At 35.9% G+C, this 17214-nt stretch overlaps 1 protein-coding gene across 1 annotated transcript in view; it reads left to right on the top strand.

The window, feature by feature from the left end:
- The window catches only part of ADAMTS20 (ADAM metallopeptidase with thrombospondin type 1 motif, 20), a gene marked incomplete at both ends in the record, with an annotated part of 86716 nt that overhangs the window by 8635 nt on the left and 60867 nt on the right, over positions 1–17214 (top strand). The window contains 3 exons of the mRNA XM_010011191.1: positions 5458–5615; positions 9450–9709; positions 16493–16576. Of these exons, the coding sequence (XP_010009493.1) occupies positions 5458–5615; positions 9450–9709; positions 16493–16576 (502 nt within the window). The remainder of the gene's footprint in view (positions 1–5457; positions 5616–9449; positions 9710–16492; positions 16577–17214) is intronic.

The following is a 17214-nucleotide window of genomic DNA, read 5'->3' as shown; positions in this document are numbered from 1 at the left end:
TCCCTATGCATTATGCAAAAGGGAAATAAGGAGGTATGTTTGTTTGTGGTTTTTGTGTGTGTGTGTGCGTGCTCTTGAATGAAAGTAACTTGGCAGTAAGGGTGCTGGATCCACTGCTACAGTTATAGTGTGGCTAGATCATATACGATCCAAACATACAAATGGGTAAAATCCCTTTAGGAGTTTATGTGGAATTTAAATTCCAATCTGGAATTTGTAATTTTATTTAACGAGTGATTAGGTGCTTTTCCAGACTGGGACGTTTCTGAGTGTAAGTTCTGTTCAAGGTATGATTAGGTGTGCTAAAGGTGTGATTACTATCTGCTCATGAAATCTTAACAAGACAGGAATTCCAAGGAGAGGTATTCAGATCATAGTTAAACTTAAAATGGAAGGGTTTTTTTCCCCTATAATAACCGTTTAGCATTTTATTCCGTTTCTTGAAGAACTTAAAATATGTTGCTTTCAGTCACTTCTGCAAAGATGTTCCACCAGGAAATGCTTATTCATTGCTAGATAATTCTTCCTGCTGCTTAGCTAGTATATTTATTATTTTATTACTTCTTTCTTATTTCTATTATATTAGCTCTAGTTTTAATAAATACATTATCTCACAACCACTGCCTCTTGTTTCTAGCTGAATTATCTTCTATCAGAAATATTTTTCCAGATGTTGGCAGTGTACCATGGTCAGATAACCTCTAATGCCTTTTTCTTCAGTAACTAATTAAGCTATGCTTCTTAAGTCTTTCACTAGAAAATACTGTAACAGTGGAGCAGGAAGAAAAAGGTGAAGGGATTCTCACATGATTCTGAAGAGCTTGGAATTGACACAATGGGGAGGGAGGAGAGAGGGGAATAGAATAATATAAAAGGAAGGGTTTTAGTGATTCACTTTGACCATGGAAGTATTCTTGCTGTAAACTACTTGCAGGTTGTTGAGTTTGAGTTAAGAAGCCATACCATGAGGGCATGAAAAATACTTGAGCACAGGAGTGGAGCTTACCTGGGAGGGAGTCTGCCAGTTTAGAATCATGTTTTCCAGAACTTTCTATTATTCTTTAGCATTTTTCTGAAACCTTTCCAATTTTGCTGGTGGACATATTAATTCCATGTTTCTGAAGCTTGCTATATATCCCTTATGTTTTCCATGTGTTCTACGAAGTTGCGATTATACACAAAGATAATTTGTATATGGGTATGGTACATACTTTAAGCATAACTTCTGCACTCTTTATTTCTACTACTCTTGGACCAGAGCAAATGCATTGATTAAGACTATTCAGTTTTAAGCCACTTTAAAGTACTAAGACATACCATATATAGTAGGTAGCTGTGTTGATCCATTGAACCTTGATTTAATATAAAGCGCCTAACTCATCCAGAGTATTTTAAATCCAAGAAATAAATAATCTTTCTCATGTGGGTTTTCCCATAAATTTTCTCAAATATAGGCATATGCAGAGTCCTGAGTAGCACTCCCTCTTTGGACCACTTATTTATGATGTGTAACAGGCTGTTTTCAATTTTGTACTCTACTTCAACTGAAGAGATCTTTTAAATGTACTTTTACCTCTTTATCTGAGAACAGAAATAGAATGCTTCAGGCAGATTTCTTGTTATATGATTTGAGAGGCATCTGTAGACGATAAGTTAATCCAGTTTATTTCTGATTTCATTTCCTGCAAATGCTTGGGCTCCTGTTTCAACAACCTGCCTCTGTACATCTAAGTGACTTTGCTTTACTTGGTTTTACCAAAAGTATTTTTAATTTGGATCTTGCAGCCTTTTCCTTGTGTACCTAGCTCACAGTAGTAGCTCCATTTGTATCGGCAGAATCTTTGGCCAGATTAAGTATCCCTTGTTCATGAATAAAGAACTATAAAACAGTACAGCTGGTGGCTGAATTTTTGAAGACCTATTGTGTTAGGAAAATGAGAAGATAACCATGTGTAACTAATCAAAATCCATCTTTAGTCTTCACAGAGAATTTAAAGGATTGGAATTGGTGGTTTCAAGCTCAATACCTGCTTGGGTTTTAAGTGACAAATATCATATACCTTCTTAATATTGAGCACTTTACTCGTTCTCACAATATAATGAGGAGTTCTCAACTTGGATAGGGGATGTGCAAAAAAGTAGTTGTAGACAACTGGTGGGAGGTCTTCCTAACTAGTCAGTGCTAGTAATTACTTGCTTATCTATGTATACATTGAGGAAAGACTGAAAATTTGTTGTATTAATTACAGGTATTTTTGATCAGCTGTTTCTTCTATATCTAAACAGACAGCTGATCCTGGGGCACTGTGCAAGAATCAGTGGGACGGAGAGTAAGCAAGTGAGGGGACACCTGGCTTCATTGTCCTAAAATAATTATCCCAAGTATCTGAAAAGGTGGAATCTCCAGTCTTAAAGACACCATTGTTCCTTCTTGTATTAAGCTTTTTATTTAAAGCAAAAAGCTAGGAATAATTCTGAGGCCATGAAACATAATATAGTATTCCTTCCTTCTAGCTGTCTGTCTTAACTTTTTGGGCTATAAGTTCATGGTGTGTTTTTTTGTATTTTCTTGGTTATTACAAAGGAGATTTTTTTTTTTTGTTGTTGTTGTGTTTCTTTTCTCCCCAGATGACTTTAGTGTGTCTCTTTTTCAGCAGAGGGTTCTGGATTTCAGTTAAGATCAGTTCTGAGACATAGACTATAGAGTAATGAAAGTTGAGCTGCAGATGTTTCCAGGCATTTTATATTGTGTATTTACTGTTAGTCTCACCTTGATGTGCAGGCTTTGTAGCACTATTCTGAATTGCTTGATGGGTTGGTTGTCATGTAAGCTTTTCTTAATATGAAGTTGCGTTTTTGCCAGGAAAAATGGTTGTCTGTGCCAAGTGACCCTTACTATTTCAGTTGAAAAATATATTTCTTTGATAGGAGGCATAGATTTTTAACTGCACAGAGGAGTTGGTATGGAGTGTACATGATTTCAATTGACAGTGCTTAAACAGAGAAGTGTGGGATTGTGTATCTACAGAAGGGGCAATGCAGGAATACCTCTTTTGGAGTATCAGCAATCTTAGATTGACTTAGATCAATGCCTTACGATGATTCTTCCTAATCCACTGAATAGGATAATGTGCATAAATACGGGTTTGAGTTCCTAGATAGGTTTTTTCCTCTGGTAGCACTTGGTTGACTAAGTATGGGGTAAGGAGTCTGAGTGGAGTTTTCAGTGATCAGACTCACTCAAAAACATAGGTCTTCGTGATGGTTTGGGGTTGTTTTTGTTTTTGTTTTTGTTTTTTTTTTTTTTTCTGTGAAATGGTAGAAAGAAGGTCTTGTTCTTGCAAATAATCTTTTCCAGTGGAAGTCTGGTACTGTGGAAGGTGAGTTTAGTTTAAAATTGAGCACAAACTCTTTATTAGTTCTGTGCTGTTATTCTCATAATTTGTATGTTTGTTGTAACTGAAACCATTTCTTTGTAAAATTTGAAAGTCTGCTAGTTGGAAAAGCCATTGAAGAAACACATACAGAATATCTGCTTTTTGTATTAGAAAGAGTAGGAGGGAAGTAAAATATGTGTGAAATAAAACTGTGGCAATAAAGTTTTTGCTTAAATCTAAAGGATTGTATTTGAAATGTCTCTTACATATTAATAGGGTTTATGGTATATCAAAAGACTTAATTAGCATGTTAGTGTTCACAAATGGTATGGGGTCAAATTTATCATGTTTTGGTGATTGGGAATTTAATAATTTATGTAATAAGCATTAACATGAATATGAATCTTAGCATCAGTTCTTGCTGCTTTGTCCCTGAGTGACTGGCTCTTCTTCTCTGTCCCTGTCATTTTGCCCAGAAGATTACACCTACTTAGGGCTAACTGACAAGTTGTGGCATATCTCTTTTCCTGAGGCCCTTTCCAGGGAGAGGGACATAGCGTTCTCAGTACGCTCGATCTACTGTCCTCTACAAATCACATGCCCTGGAAACACTGGATGTGAGAAGGCTGAACTGAACACGTGAAGGATCCATCAGGAAGACTATTTGCAAAGAATTTAAATGAAACTGAGGGGGAAAAGTGTTTCTCTGAGTTAGATGTAAGCAGTCTTGAAAGGAAAAATACTGCTTAGCTGGGTCTTTTTTCATTCTGTAGCAAAGGTGATGCCGAGGATCCAACCACAGTGAGTTTTACATTAACTAATTTTGGATGATATGTATGCTATGTATCAGGCAAGATTCCAGATAGTCTGACAAATGCCTGAAGACTAGCAGACTTTGAAACATAGAAAATTGGGAACTTTTTAGAAACATCCCAAATTCAAGGGCATATTATAATTCCAGTACAATATCCTGGACACTAAGTTACTCTGCAGCAGATTTTAAAAGACTGTTTGTTGGTTGCTTGGGAAAAAAACTATTCTCACTTCTCATCTATCTTGCTCTGCCACTTTCTTTATAACCCTGAGTTTCAAGGATGTCACAACCGCTTAATCTCTTAAACTGTATTATATATTTCATCACTATTCTCTTACTGTTCAACATGCCACTCTAATATGGCAAAACAGCTAACAGGATGCAGTGCACCTGCTCACTCTAGGTGCTTAATTGGCTGAAGTGAGGAAGTTGCCAGAAAGTCTGAAAAATAATTTGATGACATTCTTGCATGTTTTATTTCTTCTCATACTCTCCTGAAATAAGGTACTTAATCCATAGGCAACTATGAATTTGGTTAGAAGTACAGTGAGAAAGAAGAGATTCAGTTTTATGATTTCATAATTGAATGGATTATGGGGTAGAGAGGTGGCAGAAAGGAGCTTAGTTTTTATTCTTTTTCTTTGTACATGTGCCAGTGCTCTTGTTAGTAACCAGCTTGCTTTGGTTCCTATTACACAGTGTGTCTGCTGTAGAGGCTGGGGGGGAAATCAAGGATAAAAATGCATTCATGAAACTGTCAAGTTTGAATTGCTGGAACTTGTTTCAAAGTCTTTAAAAAGAATGATAGGTTAACACTGTTTCTAATCTATGGTCAGAATACAATTTTAGAAGAAAAATATTATATAAATGATGTAAAGGGATAGAAGGTGACAAATCAGTCTAGAATTTGGACAGCACACAAATCCTGAATTTCTTGATGACCTCTGCTTGCCTTTGTTCAGTTCCCAGCTCGTCTTGCTTGGTTGTACCTAGATTCTCTTAAGTTTGTGATCCCCGTTGTTTCATTAACTGTACAGTGATTACCTGTAATACATTGTTAATACACAAAGCAGTCTGTTATGAGTTACTCTGGTGAGACAAGTCTCTGAAAGCAAACTTCTCTTTGGCTTACCTTCAAGCTTCCATTTCCAGCTTCCACTGAAGTTTCCTCTGTCTCGAGTGCAAATTTACTTTTTATTTCAATGAAAATGATTTTTATATCAATATTTTTAGTGGAAAATAAATCAATTGCTTCTCTTACTTTCAGATGGGCACCTTTAAAGCACATGATGGTGAATATTTTTTAGAACCTCTGATGAAAGCGGATGGAGGTGAACATGAAGATGAGCATAACAAACCACATCTTATATACAGGCATGAAGAACTTAAATATCAGAAATCCCATAAACCTTGTGAAGTTTCAGGTATAGTCATATTTCAAATTTTAGTGTGACTTTTTTCAACTGTCAGATATTTAAAAAATAAAAAAATAAAGATGTAGTTTTTGTAAGCAATATTCATCTCCAGATTGTTCCATTAGAAACTGCATGTCTTTTATGGGGGCTTGGCAGCCATTTCTTTAATTTTTTCTGCTAGTGGCTAATTCAAATGTAGGACAAAATGTTCATGTTTAAAAAAAAAAATTACAAATGATATTGCAAGAACTTCTCTGTGGGTTTACTTTACACCTACATCCCATATATAAACTTTCAAGGAGTAAATCCACAGGATTTGTTACTTATATTTACAAAAGATGATGAACTCAGTGCAAGTCTAATGGATAATACAGGACATCCGTCTTCCTTATTATTGGGAGTATTTAGTGTTACCCATTAATGTAGATTTTTGTCTTTGTTTTAATAACTTATTCATATTGCATATTCATAACAATTAGTTTTACTTAAAATAGAGTAATTTACAATACACTTGTCACATACTGTTAAGATATATGACAAGTTTGTGGTTGTACTTTCATAGATTCACATCTTTAATCATTAAGTGAAGTAACTTTAGAGTGAGAATGTATGCAGTGAAAGGGAACAGAAAGACAAAAAAAACTGTTAATGCCTTGAAGCAGTAAGTAGAAAGCACTGTGCTTTAATACGGTTTTTAGTTTTTTAACAGAACACGTACAGTAGTTGTTTCTCATAGTTCTGCATGCATCTTTATAGTTCTAAAATAGTGTGATGTGAGAAAGGCACCTGCAGCTACCATCAAAGTACAGTAACTAGACAAAAAAAGGAAGGATTTATTTGAAATTGTAGGTGTCCACAGAGTCATTCTAAACACTGAGATACCATCTGCTTTGGGATATAATGATGTAGAAGCCTTTGAAGATCCTGTCTGAGCAATGCACTTCTTAACCTTTACTATTACACCAGTGCTATTTTAAAGGTGTTTTTCATTGTGTTGGGAACAAATTTTTTTTAAAGCCTAGTGATATAAATGCATTGCATTTGATAGAAGCATACAGACTTTGTTTATTTGGCTTCAAAGAAAACAGCTGGGTGGAGATTCACAGTAGGAGAAAGCAGCTTATATTGGGTTCTGCTTGGCATTTAGGAACACCTTGTATAATTAAAATTCTACACCTTTCATGAGACTGAAATCTCTGTTTATGCATGTTGAATGTACTTGCACTTCTGGAATGTTTAAGCAAGGCTGAGGGCATTAGTGTGGCTAGCTGCAGAGAAGGAAAATAATAAAATTTCAACATTTTCTTAAAGAATATCTGTCCAGGTGTTTGAAAATACAAGTTTCAAAAATAATGGTGCAGCTTGAGTGGGTAGTGTTTCTGAATTTTGGAAAATTCCTTGAATTCTTAAAGCATATTTTATACTTGGAAACAGTATATTGAGAATTCTACTTTTCCATAGATACTAAAGCCATAAAGCAACAGTTATGATCATCTTGCATTCAAAAGATTGTAGTGAGAGGTATTTCTCTTCTTTAGCTCAGTTTTTAGGAAGGTGATGCTATCTATTCATTAATTGTCATTGCAGAACAAGGACTTAGTACTTTGAAAATCGAGCAACTGTTATTCCTGTTTCTTTTTTAACAGCGAATAATACGTACTGAACCAAAGTAGACATCTTTCAGTTTGTTGTGTGGCTTGTTGTTTGGTTCTTTTTTTTTTTTTTTTTTTTTCCCCTATGCTGTGTATTAATATGAGCAATCCAGTGAGAAAAAAGCTGCAAGCATTAAGAATATGGTAATTTTTTCCCTCTTTCATTTACTGGAGAAACTACAAAAGACTTGAGGCATGGATTACTGTCATTTTTGGGCAAGTGAAGCTGCGGAAATGTTCATGGAGAAAAACCTTGTGTTGTTTTATTTCTGACCTTTTAAAGAAGAGATTTGTCTCTTTTAATGCTAGTCTTGCCTGGTTATTCATATCCTCCCTTCAAGGAGGGAGGAACAGAAAATATCTAGCAATATTGTGATCATGTGATTGTCTCTTTCTCTGGTTAAGCAAACCTTGACAGAGGATATGGAGAGGCAGAGCATTCAGTACATGTTTTTAGTTTGAAATTGGACCATGATAATTACTTCTTAAATTGTCAAACTAATCTTTTCCTCACTCGTGGTAGTTTCTTCTAAACTTATTTGCTGATGAAAAATTAATTGGAAACCCTGGTACAAGCCTTAATCAAGTCAGGGTAGGACATCAGCTGCATTTCCCCTATCTGTAAATCCGTAAATCCTGTTTCCTTAATACTGGGAAGCTCACCTAAGTTAGCCGTAAGGTGACATAAATATGATAGCTATTACTCATCCACTTGATGATTTCTGGTGTTTATAAATAAAATTAACTTTACTTGTTCTGGTATTGAATTTATCCTGGCTAGTCCATAAATTCAGGGTGTCTTTAAACTCCAATTTCAAATACAGATGCTGTTTCTCATTTTGCCAGTACTCTGAAATCTCAGACACCTTCTGTGACCTAGTAAAGATAACGTGCATATGAGATTGCTTCAACCAGTTCTCTTCATCAAGCTCAGTTGTTTGGAACACATCTAATATGCTTAGATACTCATGAACAAGTTCCTTTTGCAAAGCCAGTCCCCAGGTACTCCCCATGTTAGTGCTTTTATTTATTATTTTTTTTTGCAATTATTACAGCTATACTTTGTGACTGAACTTTAGACAATTACTCTTAATGTGCTTGCTGTTGTCCTTCTACTGTTATTTGCTGGCTGTATTGTGCCCTAACTTTAAAGAGGACAGACTATTGACCTGTCAAAAGTAGCTTACAGTTTGTAAGTGTGGGCTCTTGCCTTGAAATATAGAATGCATAGATTAAATTCTCTCAAGTTGAAGGTGAGAGAGTTGGGACCTCTGAATTCTTGTGTCAGTGCTGTAGTCACTAAGTCAGTAGAATGAAAAGGTTAGGAGACACATATCCTTTAGCAGCCACTTTTGAAAGGAAATCTAGCTTCCAGAAATACAGTGGAGGTTTGTTCTGAGGGGACCGAAGTGTCTAGTTGGGTGATTAAGTTCTGGAGAATAATGAGAATTCAGATATGCTTCTCTGATAACATGGGCCCTCTCTGATCAATGCATAGATTTTATGTATTGAGCACTGGAAGCCTTTGGTGGCTGGACTGTACAGCATAATTGGAAGTATTGCAGTACTTCGTTTGGAGGTATCTGAGAAGGTTTTATCTTTCCTTTAGAACCTGATCCTACATAGTGAATATTAACAAAGCTGTTAAGGAAGTTACTGGAGGCTTTGATGCATGCTTGCTTATGAAGTAAACTTCATATTTGTATAAATAAAATGTTATATAAATGAAGAAGTCAATAGGGGCTTGAATTCAGGACTCGGGCCTAGTCTTTGTTATGGTTTGTTTTGGTTGGTTCTGTTGGTGTCAAAGGTTTGTGTGTCAAAATGTGTTTTGTTTAATTAACTTGCTTCCTTCATTGCACTGCTTAAGCTGTAGTATTTGCCTCCTTCCAGCCTGCCTCTTCAGATTATACTGCACTTTAAGAACTGTATAATACTGCTATCTCTTAACTAATTTTTAACAATGAATCCATATATGATAGAACTATATGTACAAGATGTCTAATGTGATGTGCTATTACAGCCTTCTGTGTTAATTTTTTATTTTTTTTTTTTTTTTTAGTTCTTGCACTGGTTGTCTTGGAAGTAAGATCATAAATAGAAGTTTTTGTCTATTTTGGGCAGCCTTTTGCCCGTTTCTCTTTAAATTTAGAAACTGCATTCAACAGTACATCTTTTTTTTACCTCACAGAAAAAGAATTGAAGAGCAGCACTTTACTACATCCAACCTTCAGCAGTTTAAATGAAGAGAGCAATGTTTTACAGAAGTCTCTCAGTTTAGAGTATGCTTTAAATAACCTGTCTATAGAGGATGGTGGCAATCCACATTCCAGGAAAAAACGTTTTCTTTCCTATCCAAGATATGTAGAAGTAATGGTTACAGCTGATAGCAAAATGGTTCGTCACCATGGACAGAATTTACAGCACTATGTACTAACATTGATGTCAATAGTAAGTAAACTTCAGTTCGTAAGTATTAGCAATTTCAGTTATTTCTGTTCTGTTATTTTCTCTTCTGCAACCTCCTTGTCTTCTGGTTTGACTGAATACTGTATTAACAGAAAGAGATCCCATAAAAGTTAAAAAAATTCATATGAGGGATCTTTTAAGTTTAATGCAGTAAGTAAGTTGTGTAGGTGAAATGGTGTGACCTATTTCCTGATTTGTTGTTACATTAGAAGAATTCTTATGCTTCAGTGAGTTAAATGTATGGGTATATTACAGAGGTTAAAAGGCATTGTGAACAAATGTTTGTTTATAATAACCCTAGCTTTTCAAATAAATTCAAATCAGTATGGTTGGTGTCATTTAGATGAGCTCTTTCTCTAGTGAATTCTTTCTTGAACCAAAAGTCATTTCTTGTATTGATTCAGGATCTAGTAAAATAAGCTCTGTAAAATCGAAGGGTTACTGTGACATTTGTTGAAGCACTTTTTAGGAAAAGGCTGGCTAAAATAGTCTGCATAGTAATTATTTCTAGATTTCTGTCCTTTCACCTATTCAAGAAGCTTAATTTGTATGAAACTGCATCTAACGTTGGGCGAATTAAAACACCTACGTACAAGTAGCTATAGAGATCTGCTTTAAATGAGAGCACTAGTTACTTCACCAGTTATAGATACCTACTTTAGGATGAACAAAATAGCTCTCTAGTTTCCACTGGGATCAGTTAATTTGCTTTATAGAAGTGTCTATGGCCATTTAAGATGCCATAGAACATTTGACTTGGCCTCAGCTGCTGCTTCATGAAGTTGTGCAAGTCTTGTGTGGATCATGTGCCATATCTTCCAGTTCTGTATAGATAACCTATAGCATCTGACATGACACTAGATAATGTGTTGTTACGCAACTGAACTGAGTTCTGCTCACCAGTCTAGATCTCCAGCTAATGGCAGTAGAGGTGCTGTCACCTGTTACACAGATGTAGGCACCTAAATTTAGAAGATGGAATGTTCTTTAATTGCTTTAATACGAGAAATAATGAAATTTTAAGGGACATTAGCATACTTTGATTTAGTCTTCTGATTTATTTTTTTTTACTGGTAGTAGTGTGAAGGTCTGAAAGCTCATGTATTACAAAAAAAATCTGTGTCGAAAGGTGAATTTTTCTTTAAGTAAGTACAGACTCAATTTGGAATTATTCTAGAAACAACTGATGCCAAAGATGCCATTTTTTGTAAAGTTACTTTTATAATCCAGAGCTATACCAAGAAACAAATGTAGTGGTTAAATCATCATTCGAAAATGGAAGCTGTTTTTTACAAAGCTTTACAATAAGATAAAAGGGAACATTTATTGTGTAATTTTCATGAGGCACTGTTGTGATTATAACTAATATAATTCCTGATGTTCTTAAGAACAAACATTGTTCCTGCATCTGCAGATGTTGTATATTCAACCATTATTCCTTACAGGGCAATGTTTCTTCTCTTTTTACTTACATAATTGGACTTCTACTAGATTAATAGGATATGCATTGTATAATTGGTGCTGAAGAGAGTCTATATATGAACTGTTTTTAAGATCTAGCATTTAAAATACACATGTATGAGTGGAAGAATACTAGTTCTTTGCTAAAAAGCTTGTGACTTCATTTTTGGGCTTGCTTATCTATGCTATGAAACTAGGGTTTAGGGCAGTTATTGCTGGCTTTGAGGTAGTGGCATGCAATAAGGTGCTATGTCTATAATGTGAATTTAGTATCTTTGAATAACACAGCAAAATAGTAAGATGTGTAGCTGGCATCTTCTGGCAGCTCTTATTCCACATGTACATCTGCTACTTCTGAAGGTAATCCTGAAACAAAAGTTGAAGACATTAGTCCTAGAAATGTTTAGTTATTATAAATGCATGTTTTAATATAAAATTGTATCATAATTCTGAAAGATTTTCTTCACAGTCCCCACCCCGGAATACATATCTCTGCTCATATCACTTCTCCTTGAAGTTGTAAAGGGACCTTTGGAAGTCATCTTGTCCAGCTCTCTACTCACATATATATTGCTTTGTGAAATCAAATAATGCATATGAAGATACAGTATTCAGTCTCTTCTTCACTCTTCCTTCTTCTTCCCCATAATAGGTTTGGTTTGCTTTGTTGTTTTTTTTTCCCAGTAAACTACTAATAATATGAAGAATAGGAAAACAAATCACGAGTAGTCTTTGCTATGTAATCTGTATTAGAATTCATCAGTATGCAGGTGGGTCATTTCTTGACCCACAGCCTATTAGTGTTTGAAACAGAACCATTATTAATCTTACTTGATTACCATCAAGGAAAGAAGTGCAACTTAAATTTTATCCTTTCTGCCCTTGTACGGATAACTTTGGTTATTGAGTTTAACTGGTACTTGTGTCTGGGCAAGCAGCTTCTTCTGTTATAGAGTATTGGGTCAGGTTGCTGGCTTTTTAAATGAATCAAGCATTATACTCTACTCTTATAAATATTCTGAAACTTTTAAGGGTATTCAGTTTTGGCTTGGATTTTAAAGAAACCTAAAAAGTTTAAGCATGTAAATTCCATTATATTTTAATGAAACTTAGACATCCAGCTCCCAGAAGGCCCTTTGAAATCCTGGGCCATTTTTCTTTCTTCTTTTTTTTTTTTTTTCTATTTTATATTGGCATCAACAGGGCAAGCAAAGTAAAATTTGCTGCTATAGGATACTGTTTTATGAGTGGAAAATAAGAAATGAAATATACTGCTAAATATTTTTAGGGTTTTAAGTGTCTTGTCACTCATCCAATTCAACCTGAAAAGGCTTAACTCTCAGCATGTAAGTAATCCCACTGAAGTGGAATGATTTTCTCATTTCTTCAAAATTGCATAAATCTTGGCAAGATGAGTATTCATAGTATTCACACCATGTCTTGGAAATACTTACTAGTTCTGATTGAACTATGTATTTAAGAGAACAAAGAATACCTTTGTCATAGGACTTTATCAAAACTTTTGTATTAAAATACAGTAGAGTTGCATTATTAAATGTGAGATGATGAATAATAAACCTGTGATTGCTTAACCCTCAGTGTTCTTTCTTGTTCCTCCAAGCATTGCATCAGCAGGGAAGGCAGTAGGTACTGCCCTAGATTTAATAGCTGGAGAGCTCTCTTTTAGGCACATTATGTTCCAACAGTTCAAAGTCCCTGACACAAAGGCTTGATCTTATCAACTGAAATAATTCATTAAGACACTGGAATTTACTGTAAAAGCACCAAAACCTCATCAAGTCTGGTTCCAGGGTAGGTTTTAAGGTACTGTCCTCATTTTCTCAATCAGGTACCTGATTATTGACATCTTTTTAAGAGATGTGCTGCATATGCAGCTAGCTTGGTAGTAAAAAACTTCTTGGTCTGCTACTAGTCTGCTTGCAGCAAGAAAATATAATCTTGCCTTTCTGAAAAGAAAACTTGACATGCAAAACCACCTGTGGTAGGGTTGCGTTGGCCAGCTCAGATGGTGAACTTGGCTGACTGCCTTGTCATGTGAGTGCTAGAGTTGGAGCACAGGAGGGGGCAGCCATGCATTCAAGGAGAGGATTGAGACAGCATCCATTTAGATCATTTGACCTGCAGTGAGACTGGAATCATAAAATGGCATTATATAATGGTAAAATAATACCATTATAACATGATATTAAAAGCTTGTACTTTTAATTTTCATCAAGACTGGGTCCTAGCATGGACTGCACATAATGTTGTTTGTTAGCCTCATTTCTGAGTAGGACATTTTGCCACAATTCACAGTCCCTGTTTAATGGACCGTTACAACAAGGATGTCAAGAGTAACTGAACTTTGGTGTGACCAAGTTGCTTAGTTGCTTCTACTCACCTGGCAGCCACAGCTGTGGTGATGACAAGATCTGACTTAAATGGAAATGAAAGCTGTGATCCTTCCACTGAAGGGTATCTAGCTAGACAGTGCAGTGGTGTGGATGGTACTTTAAGAGTCTGAAAAATCTCTTGAAACTAATTTCCTTTTGTCTTAGCTATTACCTCCTACTTCTCTGAAGACTGGATTTAGATCACTGTAACGCAAGTAGATCTGGAAATTGTAAAGAAATGGTATATTCTATCAAATTCCTATCTCATTTCATCATTCTTTTTCACGAATGCTTCCAGTAAGAGGGTGTTGAAAGAGGTATCTGTAGAACACAGGAGCAGGGGGTACTTATACCTTTCTTTATACCTTTCTTTTTCTTCCACTAAGGTTAATAAATTCATATTCCAGATGCTTGATCATTCCCTGCGTTGGTCTGTCATTTGAAGTATCAGTTGATGATTTTTAGCCTGTACAGTTCCCTAGGTAAAACTTCAAGTTTGGTTTGTGGTTTTCCACTACAGAATATTTCTCTTTGCACATGTGTTCAGCTAACCTGCAGAATATACCTTGCTTCACTGGTAAGATGTGGTTTAATGCCAGCCAGCATCTAAGCACCGCCGGCTGCTTACTTGCTTCCCCTCAACAGGATGGGGGAGAGAATTGGAAGAGTAGAAGTGAGAAAAGTCATTCACTGAGATAAAGACAGCTTAATAGGTAAAGCAGAAGGTGCTCACGCAAGCAAAGCAAAACAAGGAATTAATTCACCACTTGGTCATGCAGGTGTTAGTCATCTCAAGGAGAGCATGGCTCCATCGCACATAACAGTTTTTTTGGAAAGACAAGCACCATCACTACAAATGTCCCTTCCTTCTTCCTTCTTCTCCCAACTTTATCTGCTGAGCATGAGACTGGTTATCGGTTGGGTCAGTTGGCATCAACTGTCCTGGCTGTGTTCCCTCCCAACTCCTTCTACACCCCAGCCCCCTCACTGGTGGGATGGGGTGAGTAGCAGAAAAGGCCTTGACTCTGTGTAAGCTCTGCTTAGTAATAGCTAAACCATCCCTGCGTTACCTACTCTGTTTTCAGCACAAATCCAAAGCATAGCTCCATAATAGCTACTATGAAGAATATTATGCCAGCCAAAACCAGTACATAAGGGCATCTCATTATCAACACAGGGTCTTGCTTTTTGATCTTTCAAAAGCAGTGGTAATAACTAAACATTTGAAGATCATGACAAATTCCCATGAGACAGGGGGTCCATACTTCGACTCAAGTAAGAGTAGAGTTACTTGTACATTTAGCACAAGCTTACCTAAGACAACTCATTGAGGAACATACTTTGACTGTTTGTGATATTCCATGGGGAGAATAAATATCCAGAAATACCCTTTCTAGGTTTATGAAAGTGAAAGTATAAGAACACATTATGAGCTCGGTAATTTGTGGTAGTTTAAAAGTGGTTTTGATAGTAGCAAAATGGTAGTTTATTCCATTCAAATTCAGATAACCCTTTTTGCCTAAATAATGCTTGAGCTTTTACAGGCACCATTTCTTGGGTAAAGATGTTTGAATCTGTCTATACCTAATTGAACTCTTCATTTGAGTGATGCTCCTTATTTCTACCTGGGAATGATTGGGCACTTGCTGATCAGTGGCCAAGAATGGAAACCGTATGGAAGAAAGCAGACAATAGCTGTGCTGCTCTGAAATGTGTTCTCCACATGGATTCTGAAACTGTGCCTCCTTCCCTGCCCTTATCGAATCTTCTATTTACAGCTTGTTTATCAATAAAAGAATGAAGTACAATGCTGCACATTATGTTCTCTCTGGTTTAGGAAAAAAGGAGGGTGTGAGTTGTGAGCCAGTACTCTGTCAGTTCCAGCTTCTAGCAGAATTACTATGTCTCAGGTACATAGGATTCATACACAGCAAGGCTGTGGTTTCACAAGCAATTTGAGCCAGTTGAAGTGTAGGCTGCTTTCAAAAGAAGTCAGTTCTGCACCTATCTCTCTGTCAGCACCTGTGTCAGAAGGGCTGCACCAGGAATAAGATCATGGGAATCACTATAAAATGATATGAAAAAAACTAAAAAAATTTTGTTTTCAGCTGGATCAGTTCTTGATTCTGTTGCTTTTGTAGCCTTGCAGCCTTGGCGCAAGCCAGAAGGGAGGAAAGCTGGTATTTCTGTGTTTGGTGGCAACTCTTGTTGCGATAGGTCTGTCATTCAACAACTACTTTAAGCCAAATTGTAGAATGGGGTGGGACGTTTGAAGCTGTTATTGAGAATTAATAAACTTTTTTTACTGCTTTTATGAAGAATAATATTCAAAATGGTTTACTTTAGTGTGTGGAGTTGAATCGTGACCTTTACTATCTGGCTGAAAAATTATGTATAAAAATGCCTGTAAGGCATGTAGATACAAATTTTATGAATGAGGAGAGAATCCTTTGTGTGTGTCGTGTATTTTCAATATAGGTTTACAACTTAGTTCAGCTTCCATTAAAAGCAAGGGCAAAAACTTACTGGTTCAAAGCTGCTCTCTAAAATCTTCTAATATTTCATGTAGTGATTTTACAAATTACCTGCATAGGTCTAAATTGATTTATGACAGACGCAGTAACGTTAGTTTTGTTCTTTGATATTTTATCAATGAACTACAGGTTTTACTGTATACAACAGATGGTGTCTAAGTGTTTGGAATGAATATAAATTATAGCTGTGTGGATGTTAAAAACTGGGCAGCTACTTTGGGTTTGTCATCATATCCTTGGGTGGAAAGGTACGGATGGATGCATGAGGTGTCTGTTGTGTAGTAACTTGTCTTTCTTTGATAACTTGTTTGCATGACAAAAAGAGATGTGGTTTATTAGATGAGTTTAATATTCTAATGTGACTTTTTTCTCTTTAGGTTGCAGCAATCTATAAAGATGCAAGTATTGGAAATCTTATAAATATAGTTATTGTAAAATTAATTGTAATTCACAATGAACAGGTAGGAAAAATAAATATAAAAAAGATTTATTTCTAATAGAAGAAAAAAACCCACATGAATTTGCATTGTACTTCCAAAGTTTAAAACTTTTCAGTTTTAAATACAAAATATTTTCTTTGACTATAAAATTTTGTTTTAAAATAGGAGAGTAAATGTCAAATGTGAGGTTAACTGCAGAGCCTTTATTTAATGCCTGTATTTCCCCATGTCTCTGTTAGCACCTCCTGTTGACTGAATGGGCATCAATCAGACACCACATGAAAGCTTAGGGCTTGAAGTGTGGTTATACACATGGAAACATGACAGGGAAATGACAGCATTTATAAAGGGTTTTGATGGAGGGTTTTCAGCCCTAACAAATAATATTTTAAATTGTAAGAAGTGTTCACTTTTCAAATACACATATTTAAATGTATTTATCATAAATGCCACGGTTGTTGTTTTCTTGTTTGTGTTTAACACATGGTACATGCTCACATAAATTGATTAGAATAGTGAGTTCTCATGACCGATGACTTGCAGCTGTATTAAGATCTGATCCTACAAATCTGCATGAGTGAACTCTTACATGGAGTCCTGCCGACTTCCTTTCCATGCACACTCATTGTTTTGCAAATTAGATTTACTAATGACAAAGC

Source organism: Nestor notabilis, unplaced genomic scaffold (assembly GCF_000696875.1).
Source record: "Nestor notabilis isolate BGI_N333 unplaced genomic scaffold, ASM69687v1 scaffold10993, whole genome shotgun sequence".
Classification (NCBI taxonomy): Eukaryota; Metazoa; Chordata; class Aves; order Psittaciformes; family Psittacidae; genus Nestor; species Nestor notabilis.
This window is presented reverse-complemented; position numbering and strand designations above follow the sequence as displayed.